Source organism: Cyanistes caeruleus, chromosome 9 (genome assembly GCF_971803275.1).
Source record: "Cyanistes caeruleus chromosome 9, bCyaCae1.hap1.1, whole genome shotgun sequence".
Lineage (NCBI taxonomy): Eukaryota > Metazoa > Chordata > Aves > Passeriformes > Paridae > Cyanistes > Cyanistes caeruleus.
The window spans coordinates 1385354-1397955 of record NC_141709.1 but is presented as its reverse complement, the minus strand read 5'-3'; the positions used below and the strand labels follow the sequence as shown (position 1 = coordinate 1397955).

Below are 12602 nucleotides of genomic sequence, written 5' to 3'. Positions count from 1 at the left end.
CAAGATTGCTTTCTCATTTCTAACAGCTGACAGGTTAAACTTCTGCCTAAATTGTTTCCTTTGCTGTCTCTCAAATTCATGTTGAGGAGTAATTTTACTTTCCATTCACAGTCATTTTGCTATTGTTCTTTCCACCTGGTCAATTTGGCTCATAGTTTCCCCTAACTTATATTAGCTCTTCTGCAATATCTAGTAGCTGTATTACTGGCTAGGGCTGCCCTCCTTTTGCTCATACAGTCAGATCATGGTCACTAATCCTTCAGCCCTGACCACTTCTTCAGCAATTAAAAAACTCCAGCACTTAAAACCCAGCAAGTACAGCGCTTCCATCCTGTGTAATAACTCCACTGTAACTGTTTCAATATTGGGAAATGTCCATCTGAAACCACTGTAAACTCTCCCAACATTCTCCTTGGTCTCACACAAGTCCTGATGGAGATTTTCCCAGCAGCATCACTGTTCCCTTCTCCAGACCCTGCAGGGGGAAGGCTGCTGGCACCAGGTGCCAATCTCTGTTCTAACACAGCACACAGGAAAAAAAAGAGCTCAGTTTTCTCTTTTTAATCCTTTTACTTGCAGAACACTGAATTATCTAGGTGCAGCTTTAATGAATGATTGAAAAGTTCGCATCACAACTGGGTTTCTGGAGGTTTAAACTTTTATTATAATTTTTATCTCCAAAAATCAGGTGGTCCTTGACCCTTTACCCAAGGGTGCCTGTGGCAGATCAGTCCTTGAGGCCTTCAATCTTCAAACTTCAGTGTCTGCACCACATTAACCAGCAGCACAGTTGTATTTCTCAACACCAGAATAACTCCTATCGATTTGCTTCTCCCCATTCCTCCCCGGAGGAGGGATCCCATCGCTAAGAAGTGCAAACCAGAGGCTGCAAGGGAGGCCTGCAAATTCATTATTCTCTTTTCTTCTGGTTTTTGAGGATTTCTTTTTGTCCCTAGCAGGAGACAGGCATTTCCCAGCTGCTGCAGCATTGTTCCCCAGCTGTGAAGCCTGCAGACAGCCCCCGTGTGTTTGCCGCAGGGGCCGTGCCCGTGCGCACCCAGGGCTCCAGGGATGAGTGAGCCCGAGAGCCCCAGATGAGTAACCCCAGAAAAGCCAGAGGTTTCCTCTGCTCCACACACTGCAGCAGCCGTGCTCAGCAGCCTTCACAGCCTGACAGCTCCAGGGCTGTGGCTCCCTGCCCGTGTCACACTGCCAGCCCCAGGGACCCCGGCAGTGCGAGGGATGTGAGATCTGGGCAGGCTGAGCAGTCCTGAGCATCCTCCCCAGGGATGTCTGCAGTTTGCTCTCTTCTCCATCTGCCACTTTCACCAGTCCTTAGGTGAAAAATAGCCCAGAGTTTCTCCCCGTGGCACACAGATGTGCCTGGGCTCCAGGGGCACGGCTGGGGCTCCTTGCCTGCTGTATCCCCTGGGATGAGCATGAGATGGACATGGCAGGAATCACTTCTCTCTGCAGCAGGCAGGAGCTCACACCAATGTGCCACTGGCAGAGCAGGCAGAAAATGCACAATCCTCACCCAAGCAGCACCAGTGGCCTCATCCTCTTCCCCTCCCTGGCTTATCAGGATGAAAGGCCAGAACATATATACACAAATATCCTGGTTCCTTCCACCCTGATTCATCCCTTTCCCCAGACAAGTCCTGGACAGTCTCAAAGGCTCTTCCCAGCATCCTGCAATGAGCTCCACGTGCTGATCACCCTCTTTGCCTGGCAGCTGGGAAGGGTTTCCCAGCTCCTCACCGAGGCAGATGCACTGAGGCAGGCGCTGTCCTCTCCCCAGCAGGCTGGCAGAGCTCACGTGTGTGAAACAGATCCTTGGAGCCCTTCATTTTCCCTCAGACAGGTCCTTCCAACAGACTCAGGGCTGCAAAGTCAGTGAGTTATAACCCAGGAATTTGATGACATCTCCATCTTGATCATTTGTCTCTTCCTCATCTTTGCTTTTTCAGAACCTACAAAAAGGTTTTTCAGAACCTTTGCTTCATAGAACCTTACAAAAATTAATTCTTTCAATTGCATCTTCAGCACAGACACAACTGAGAGCCCAGATCAGAGGGAAAGTGTTTCTTCTCCTAAGACAAGGAGAGCCTCCACCTGAGATGAGGTGGAGCCTCGCTGTGCTGGCTCTGCTTCAGAGAAAACCCTGGGCACAAAGAGCCCCAGCCCTTCTGCCTTGGTAGCTGGAGAGGCCTTCAGCCTGCAAAAAAATAAACACAACACAACATTTCAGGTCAAAAACAGAAGGGGAAAAAAAAATAAATAAAACCAACAAGTCTCAGCCTTTCTTTTGCAATTCTGAGCAACTTTTGGTGCCAAGAACAACAAGAGATCTTTGCTTTTTCCCAGGAAATGCTTTCAGTGCGTGGGGGGTGCTATGGGGGCCGCAGCCGGCGGCAGCAGCGCCTGCCTTCCACTGCCCCCGTCCAAGCAGCCTGGGGAGGAGGTCACACATGTGTCCTGCCCCATGGGGATGCAGTTCCACACTGATCAGATAAAACCCCAAGCAGTGACTCAACACGTGGATCTGTTTTCTTTGAAACTCGAGCAAGACGGGCGAGCGGCGAAGGCGCATCCGAACTCGCCTGGGGTGTTTGAGCCGGGCCCTGAGGGGCTCCCCCAGAGCCTGGATCCTTTCCTCACCCTCAGCTTGTGCCACCTCTCCTGCACATCAGCTGGGAGGGAGCTGAATCACAGAAAGCTCTTGGAGGAGGCAGCCCTGCCTGGAGGTGCCCTCTTGGCCTGCTCCCCCGGCTCTGGAGGAGCCCCTTGCTGTCCCCAGTCAGTGCCAGCACAGTGCAGGATGTCTCTGCCTGCCATGACTCAACTAGGTCACCAAGTGACAGGGCAGGGAGGCAGCGGGGCTTTCTCAGCTCTGAATGCCACAGGCTCTCATCTGTGACCTTCTCCAGGCCTGCTCTGAGGAGGTGGTGGGGAATGTGCCCGCGCTCGGGCTCGCTCTTGCACGTGCCCTTGGCACTGAAAGCTGTGTCAGTCCTGCTGGGAGCTCTGGGACAGAGGGGAAGGCAGGCCACTGCCCCCAGGCTGAGATGGTGGGTCGTGGTAGGAGACCCAGCTGTGACCTGCCATCAAACCTCAAACGCTTTGGGCTGTGCTTTGCCCATCTTTCGGGTAAAAGATTCTCCCGGTGTATTTTCTGCTCCCTCTGCTGATTTTTCTGTGGTTACATTAATCCTGGCAGGCTGATTTTGCTAATGGATAGAAGCATTTGTGGTTATGACTCACGGGTAGTTGCACACTTGCCATCTACAAAATCCACGCAGATCTGGGCAGAGGTGTTGGTTAGGGCTGGAAAACGAAGCCCCTGTGGCTGCCCATGGCACGCACACTTGTGTCAAGGTTGTGATATCCTCAGCCCTGTCTGGAATGAAGGAGAGACTTTTAAAATCACATCATGCCAGCAGGAGTGTCTGAAGAGCTTCCTTGTGGTCCCTTTGCTTTCTAGCATTAGATATGGGTTTAGGCTTAGGTTTAGGCTTAACTGCAAAAAAATCAGTTTTGGGTTGGTGGGGGTTTTTTTTCTGGAAAAAGTCTTCTGGTATTGGGTGGCTGAACAAAGCAGAAGAAAAAAAGAAAAAAAGAAAAAGTCCCAGAGAATTTCAGCTGGTAACAGAGTGCATAGTGCCAGGAGCAGTGCACCCTGCAACACCATCAACACTGCAATGACTTGGGCAGGAGATGGGGTGGAAAAACTGAACCTGCTCAAGTCAGCTGGAAGTTTTTAGGTGGAGTGTGCTGCCTCCCAGGAGCCCACCACAATGGGCAGTACAGCCACCCCTGCCCTAGAGCCACATCCCAGTGCAAAACCAGCAGAGAGACCCTGGGATGGGGAGAGCAGGGGTGGAGGGAAAATTCCAGCCTCTGAAATGGAGATGGCTGGGTGTCCTTGAGCTGAAATGAAAGCCAGGGGGTTGTGGGGCTGCCAGAGAGACACAGGCAGGCCAGGAGCTCTGCCAGTCTCTGGCTAACTCTGGCTGCATGTACAAAATCCCACTCCTGAGCAGAGTGACCACTGAAAGCGTTGGCAGAGGTGTAGACACAGGGCCTGGGAGCCCCTTCATCTGATGTTCCCTAAGGCTGGGGGAGCTGGCATGGCTCAGCCTGCAAAGGAGACCTGGAGCAAGCCTGAGAAAGACTGAGGGAAATTTTGTAAGGATAAGGGAGGAATGGCTTCTATTTGGGCTAGATATTAGGAAAAAAAAATTTTTATGAGGGTGGAGAGGCACTGCTAAAGGTTTCCCAGAGGAGATGTAAATGCCCCTTCCTAGTCTTGGAGGAACCTGGTCTAGTGGGGTTGGAACTGAAAGGGCTTTAAGGTCCCAAACCAAACTATTGCAGGGTTCTAAGGCAGACACCCAGAGCCAGGGGGTGCCAACTGGTCCCTGCTGCCTCAGCACAGTGTCCCTCAAGCTGAGCAGGGGGTTTTGATGCTGGGACCTGTGGGTTGGTGTCTTTCCTTCTCCCCATGCAGAGTTCTTTGTAGGTTTTCAATAACACAGGATGCATGTAGTCCAATCTGGGGTAAAAACGTGCTCCTAAAGGCTGTGATTTTCCCAAAGTCAAAGCAACCCAGTGCTAGCATCCTCAAGGCTTTTGAAATCTTGAAAGATGAAAAAGCAAAACCCCACCTGTCAGATGCTGACAGTCTTCTGGGGCAGAGGGTTTCTCTGTGCTGGATACCAGCTCCTGGAGAGGAGCCGTGTCCCAGTGCTGTCCTCACCCTGAGGTCACCTTCAAAGCCTGTGAGGAACCCCAGCCCTGCTCTGAAGCCTCAGAAAGGAGTCAGGCAGCTGAGGGAATTGTCCATGCCCAGCCAGAGCTGCCTTGGAGGATCAGAGAGCTGAGAGCATCTGAGCTGCAGCTCTCTGACACCACGGGCACCTGCTGTCTCAAACCACAAATTGCTTGGGCACATCTTATTTTTGAGCAGCCCTTGCCCTCTGTCTCTGTGCTTGCTGGCTTTCATGAGAGCTGAAGAGTAACAAGCTGATTTCCCCAACAAGCAGCTTTGCTGTGCAGGGAGCAGGGAGGGATTTCCCTGGAGACATAAGGCAGCGATGCCCCCAGAAAAACAGAGTGGCAGGGGAAGCCCTGGAGTGAGCCCTGAGTGCCACCAGAAACCTGCTCTCCCCTCTCCTCCCCACACATCCAGAATTTTATGGTTTTCTTTTAGACCTCTTCTCAAGCTGATGCCTCCTGGGCACAAAAAGTCTCTTGGCAGTCTGCTGTGTGCCAGGTAATCCAGGAAATAATCAGCTTAGACAAATGTAGTGAGTGCTGAGTGCCCCATGGCATCACCTGTGGCTGTGAAAGCTTGGCAGGGCCGGGTGGCTTTGCTGGGCTGCCTGTGCCACCCCCTGGCTCAAAATCAGCACAAGCTGGGAAATCTTGGGACCATTTCATCAGCTTCCCTCAGCTTCTGGTGACTGGTGAATTAAGTGTGATTTGCTTCACTCCAGGTCGTGTGGGAGGAGTGGAGGGAATGAAATTAATGAAGTGGATTTCAGGCTACTGACAGCTGGAAAGGCAAGGTGTCAGGGTTAGGGCTGCCTGTTTGGGGAGCCAGGTCACTGCCAGCATGATTTACTCACTTTAATGTGAGATTTAATGTGGGAGCAGCGTTTCATCTGCTCTCTGGGCCAGCACTCAGCATCAGGCTGCGTGGCCCAGCCGCTGCTGACTCCTGGAGAAATAATTCTGCGTTTCTCAGGTTTCCCGTGCGTTCCTGCAAAATTAATTCCTTTGAGCTTCTCTCAGGCAGGGCCAAGCTGAAGTCTGGACTTTCTGATCTTAAAGGTCTTCTCCAAGCTGAATGGTTTGCACACAAGCTGCCCAAGAGGAGATAAACTGCAGGAAATGAGCTCACAGCGAGGCAGTGGTGGGAGGGCAACTGCTCTGTCATGCATCTCCCATATGAGATGCATGTGGTCCCTACTCGTGGGTGCAGAGCCCTCAGAGAAGCTTTTAGCTGGCTGCACTTTCCCTTTTTCAGCCCTTTTCCCCCCAGGCATCCCCACTGTCACTTCCAGCTCTCCCCACACACGTGCAGCAAAGTCCTGGGGGCTGCACAGGACCAGAGATGGGCTGTGGGAGTGGGCCAGGGGGAAATTTTCCGTGCAGATATTTGCATTTTCTCGGGCTTTGGAGAAGCATTTCCCACCACTTGTGGCTGCCCAGGGGCTGAGAGAGCACCTGGCAGGGGGGAGCCTCAGCAGGGCCCACAGGGGTGAATCTCCTGTACCCTTGTGGTTCCGTGGCCCACCGAGATGAATCTGAGCTCGAGTGCTCAGCAGGACAGGATAGTTTCATCCTGCAGTCACGAGGGAGCTCTCCCTCATTTATGATCAATCCTGGAAAACTGGGAAGGCCCCAAATGACTGGAGGTTGTCCAGTGTGAGGCCCACCCACAAGAAGGATGTGGGGAAGGACAGGCCTGTCAGCAAAGCCTTTGGCACCGTCTCCCAGAGCATTCCCTGGAAAAGCTGCAGCCCACGCCTTGGACAGGAGCACTCTTGGCTGGGTTAAGAGCTGGCTGGGTGGCCAGGCCCAGAGAGTGATGGTGAGCACTGCTGCACCCAGATGGCCTCCAGGGGTGTTCCCAGGGACCAGTGGGTCTTGCCCTGGAGGAGGCTCAGGGTGACCTTATCACTCTCTACAGCTGCCTGAAAGGAGATTGGAGCCAGGCAGGGTTTGGCCTCTTCTCCCAGGTCACTTGTGACAGGACAAGAGGACACAGCCCTAAGCTGTGCCTGGGGAGGTGGGGGTTGGACACTGGGAGGAATTTCTGCACAGAAAGGGACACTGGAATGGGCTGCCCTGGGAGGTGCTGGAGTCACCACCCCTGGAGGAGTTTGCAGCCTGGACAGGGCGCTCAGTGCCATGGGCTGGGGCACGGCTTGGACTCGCTGGTCTCAGGTCTTCTCCAACCAAATGACTCTGGAACTCTGTGGCAAACACTGCAGGAGGAGGCACACACAGATCTTACTTACCCAGACACCACCAAATCCTCTCTGTTACTCCATGGACTGTGTTCCAGCCCAGCAAGGGGAAAGCAGCATCCTCGTGCCACGTGAGATGCCAGACCCCCTCCCCAGGCAAGCTCCTAACTGGGGCACTGGGACGTGCCAAGGGCACACATCAGCCTTCGTGCTTGAAGGGTGATGGGCTTCTGCCTGGTGATCCTGGGAAGGAATCAGACTTTAGATGATGTGCCTTAAACAGAAAACTCGCTCCTGAAGTGAGCAGACAACCATAGATAAGGGTGATGCAGAGATATCGTTAAACTGCCGAAGGAATTTCCCCAACAGAGCGAGATGTGGTGGCAGCCACAGCCATCCTGGTCTCCCTTTTCCCCCCACCTCAGCCTCTGCCAGGCTCACACAGCCACCACGATGGTGCCAGGGGATTTCCAGAAGACCCAAGCAGGGACAGGAGCCTCCTGCAGCAGCACACCATGGGCTGCTCCCACGGCTTCGTTTGCCCCCTCGGTGACGGCCCCACAGTGCCCACTCGGCGAGCTGCTCACCCTGGAGAGGAGCCATTGGCCATACCCTGGCAGCCACAGGGCCTGGGAGGAGATGTGATGTGGCATCAGCATCCAGACTGCTGCTTCTTGGTGGTCATGCTCAGGTCTGCAGCCCAGGGCTTCCTCCACAGCTGTTCAGTGATGGTGGTGGGGTGGCTGCTCCCCCTCTGTCCTGTGTGCCCACCACTTCTCTGACACCTGGCATGGACTGGAGTCTCTGGGATGGCAGCTCTGCATTTGCCAGTGATGCCAAGTGAAGCTGCCTGGGGTTTTGGGTGGGTTCAACTGCCCAGCTGAGACAAGCCCTGGGCCTGCTGCTGTGAGCAAGGACACCGCTGGCTCAGGGAACAGAGCTGCTCCAGAGGGCCAGGCTCCACCTGCCACCTGGGAACTGCAGCTAAGGGGGGCTTTTGGAACCCCCTCCTGTGCCACAGGAGAGCAGCTGCAGCCTCCCAGATCCCCAGCTCCCTGTGAACCTCCCAAAACTGCCCTCAGCCTTGTCCTGCATGGCCGCCAGCAGGAGCAGCCTCTGGACTTCTCCAGACTTCAAACAAACTGGGGCAAACTGCACTTGCTCCACTGGAGCAGCACAGGTTACCCTGCCCAGGGAGCAAGTGTGCCTCAGGCACGGCCCACACATCTGCTCTTTGAAAGAAACCCCAAGTCCTTCCCTCCCTCCTCAGCTTCAGTTTGAAAAGCAGCTCCAGCTCCTCTCTCTCACCTGTGACACCTGCCAGGGAGCACAGACTCGTGCCCAGGGCATTCTCATGCCTGAGGGTGCTGGGATCACAGGTGTGGGACACACCTAGAGCACTGAATCAGCCCAGCAGAGAGGGGAGCACGAGACCAAGGACATGTTTCTGCAGGAACTGGAAATCTTGTTCTCATAAAAAACTGATGGTCAGAATCATTCCAGCCACTTCAGCCCAGCCTCTGGCTAAAGACCACGTTTTCCCCTGTGGTTACCATTTTCAGAAAGCATTAAAAAGTAATTAAAGCCCCAGAAAGCAGAAGCCATGACTAATGGTCTTTGAGTTTGCTCCAAGTTTAGTATCAGAACTAAATACACTTACAGGAATAGGAATGAGAGCAGGCAGTGAGTGAAGGGCTGCTGGGAGCACCAAGACGCTCCTCCATAGCCAGGACAATCTGGTGTTTAAGCTGTCAGGCCCCTGCTTGTATTTGTCACATGTTCCCTTTCAGTAGTAGCAAAAGCAAGAGCCACAAAGTGCTTGTGGAATCAGATGTGTGTCCTCACCTCGATGCCAACAAAAACCAACAAAGCCACGCTCTGCCTGCTCCTCTGCCGGTCTCCATCGGCACCTCAGGACGTGCTTCCAGCTGCCAGTGCCTCGAGCACCTTCCAGGTGAGCAGGAAGCTGCAGAAGGAGACCCATCAGCTCATCCCCACAGCCCAGGCAGAGGCACAGCTGTGGTTAGGCACCAGCTCTGAGGTGCAGCTCATCTGCATCGTGCTCCATCCTCGGTCGCTTTGATGCCGCAGTGAGGTTCTGCCCCGGGCTGCAGGAGCACAGGTGTGCCCAGCCCTCCCTGGTGAACTGATCCTGCCATCCAGGCAGCCTGGCTGGCTGCAGGCACAGCCCAGCTCCTCCCTGGCCCCACTGGGGCCAGCTGGGCCAGCAGCAGTGTGGCACACCGGGAACACGGCCCATTGTCCATCACCTCCTTCCCAGGATTTGGGATTTGGGAGAGGGGGAGGATTTGGGTGGGGGACACACGTTGGGAGGAAGCTGCTCCTTCCTCTGCTCACGCTTTTATGCTTTTCATTTCTGCAAGATAGGGCAGGGTTGGTGGTCAGAATCACCCTTCCCCAAGTTACTGCTGAGTCCTGCTGAGCTCACTGCTGGTGTCTCTCCTCCAGAGAGCCCATTCATCTTGGGATTGTCTTTTCTTTTCCTCAAAAGATTAGCCAAGCCTAAGACATTCACAGTGTTTAATGATAACTGTCTGGTTATAGCCACTGATTAATGACTGAAAAAAGGAAATAGCAAAACTGGTTCAAGTCTTGAGAGACTCCATATCAGTATTTCAAAGTGTGTTTTCCAAATAGCAGTGGCTGCTCTGTATTAACGATGCTCTTCAGACTTTGTTTGTTTTATTCCTTTAATTTTTTGGCTGTGGATGTGTAAGTGAAGCTTTAATGAGCTCAGCAGTGTGCAGGGCCAGCTCCTCCCCTCGAGCACTGGTGTGGAGGAGGCCACTTGACATGGATCCAGCGCGTGGATTCGCTCTCTACAATGCCAAAGCTGCAAACACATCCACTACTTGCACACCAGATCCTTGGCAGCTGGAAATGGGAGGCTGGGATGAGCTGTAACACCCCCATGCAGCAGGGAACAGCCAGGCTGAGCCTCCAGAACAGCACTTTGAGAGAGGCAGCTGCCGGCAGGAGCACGCTGGGTTTGTCACCCACAGCTGCTGACCACGCCGGGCTCTGCTCAGGTGCTTTCTCAACCTGTCTGTGTGTGCTGCTGCCTTTCTGTCTTTGTTTTTTCTCCACTCATGGGCACCCTGAAGATGACACAAACCCCCACCAGTGTCTGAGCAGGGTGAGCACACAAAAGCAGGAGGTCAGAGGAGCAGCTGCCCTGCCCGGCACTGACGTGTCCCTCCGGCAGAGACTGCGTCCGTGGCTCGAGGGTCTCCTCTGAGACCCTGCTGTGTTTTCTTGGGAAGCTCCAGGAAATTGCAAGAGTTTTGGTAATGAGAAGGGGCTTCCCAGCCAGCCCCACGTCCTTTGCAGGGCAGGTCACAGGGTCAGAAAACCACAGGAGCTGCTGCCCAGCCCCGTGCTTCTCCCTGAGCCAAGGCTGCCCTCAACGCTTCCTGAGGTTTGGAGACTGGGTTCTGTCCTTCCTGTCTGCTTCCCATATCAGCTTTTCTAACATTTCTAATGAAAAGAAACAAACAGCCTCACCACACTGGGATGTGCTGCCCAGGGCCCTGCTGTCCCAGGATTTAGGGTTTGCTGCACCAGTGTGTACAAGCTGGTTTGGGGCAGCAAAGTAAATACTTGATTTTCTTGCTCCAAGGGCTTTTTACCCCCATTTTTTAGCACTACCAACACAAAGAGTTGTGAGATGCAGCTGCTGCCACTCCCCAGGGCTCTGTGACAGCTCCAGAAGGGACACCAAGACAAAGCTCTGCTCTGACACTTCCCTCCAGTGCTGGGATGTACTGACAGAATAAGGGAACCACAATGAAGGTCCAGCCCAGCTCTCACACAGCCCCTGCTCACAGGTTCCAAGGGAAACCATGGAGTCCAGCTGAGACATTTTGCAGAGCAGGAGGAATTCAGAGATGAATCTCCAACACATGAGAAAGGAGAATGACCCTGCAGCATCGATTCTTTAGTGAGGCATCAGAAAAACAGCAAAGCTGCACCAGGCACTGCCAGGGCACAGGAGCAGAGCCAGGCTCTTGCTCCCTCTTTTCATGTCTTTAGGGAATGCAGAGAGTGGATAAGAATTATTCTGAAGTCACTTATTATGGAGTTGTTCAATGCTCTATTTATTATAGAGCTAAAACCTACATTTGACAGCTTGGAACAAACTTCTGGTGAGTATTTTGGAGAGGCTAGACACAGAGGTGAAAATAAAGCAGGCTGAGCTGTCTTTTGCTTTCTTTGTGGTGGGAAAACAGCATTTTAGTGAGAAATTAAAGTTTCAGTGGAAAAAAAGAAGTCTGAAGTATTTATGTTGCTCTAGGAAAAAACAGAGTGGCTGCTCCCATCGACAACACACCAACAAACCATAAATTTCTGAAAATCAAGCCTGCATTTCACAGAAAGACTACACTGCACAGACAAGCACCTGCTGCTCCTCTCCCAAATGCATCTGGAGCATCTCTGTGAGATATAAATAGAAGTAGAGGGAAGATTGCTCAGCTGGGGCCAAAGCACCTCCGGAGGTGCAGAGCTGGCCAGAGCGGAGCAGGGGAGATGAGAGGCAGGAGCTGGGCAGGAGCCCTGCTGACACATTCCAGAAGAGGGTTTAAAAGCCTTCAGAGGACTCAGAGAAGCTCCAGGGTGCTCCATGGAAAGGCCAGCAGCCCTTCCTGTGAGATGCAAGCGGCCCCAGCTCGTTGCTCTTACCGCAGTGGCATTTCAGAAGTGGCTGGCACTGCACACAGAAGGAGATATCTGATTGTGGGAGCCTTTAATGAACAGCAAACCCAGCCCAGAGCTGGGAAACTGGTTTCAGAAATTCAAATGGAAACGGTGCTTTTTAATTAATAAACCAACACAGCCCCAGCCAGGCAAGACCAAAGTGTGAGGAGCAAGGGTTTGGCTGTTTGGGGGTGTTGAGGAGAGGGCTACATTCTGTCTGAAAATTACAGATTTTCTTTCTGATTCCTACACTCCCAGGGCTGCAGATCACATTGAGCATTTCTGGGATGAGAGGAACAACTTCACCCTAACCCAGGCCATGAATAAAGCCTGGTGAAGATCTCAAGCACTTCTTCCCCCTGTTCATGAGGTGGCCAGTGGTTTTTTCACTACAGATCTAGAAGTGGAAGCAGAAGCAATAGAAACTCCCAGAGTGGCAACTTTCAGTACACAGCACAGTTCCTACGGGGTTAAGAGCAGAAGATGCAATTCTCGCTCTTGAGGACGTGACAGGTGATGTCTTATCCCTCTCCTTCTGCCTTTCCATATTCTGGCACAACCATAACAAATTCCAGGCCTGCAGCAGGAGGTCAGAGGAAAAAGCCTTTGGTGATGGAGGCCACTAGAAGCACACCAGGTTGCCCAAGATAACTTTGAAGTTCCACTGGAAGTTTTTGAGCTGACATCTGTCAGGAACAGTTTTGCTAGGAGCTGGCAGCTTCTGGATGGGTCTCGGGGCAGAAGACAGACCCTGCCACACTGATTTCTGTGCTGAAACTTTGAAGTTCAGTGTTACTCATTTCAGAGGGCTGTAGTGAAGACAGACATGTCATGTCACAGCCTAACAGTGACACCTGGCAGTGCCAGCACCTGCCCTCAGGGCAGGGCAACAAGGAAAACCTTCACTGG

At 52.9% G+C, this 12602-nt stretch overlaps 1 protein-coding gene across 1 annotated transcript in view; it reads right to left on the bottom strand.

Annotated features, from left to right (window-relative positions):
• Nucleotides 1-550: 550 nt before the first annotated feature.
• TADA1 (transcriptional adaptor 1) overlaps nt 551-12602 on the bottom strand; it is a 27440-nt gene continuing 15388 nt past the window's right edge. The window contains exon 7 of the mRNA XM_023931829.2: nt 551-2218. Within this exon, the coding sequence (XP_023787597.2) occupies nt 2071-2218 (148 nt within the window). The 3' untranslated portion in view covers nt 551-2070. The remainder of the gene's footprint in view (nt 2219-12602) is intronic.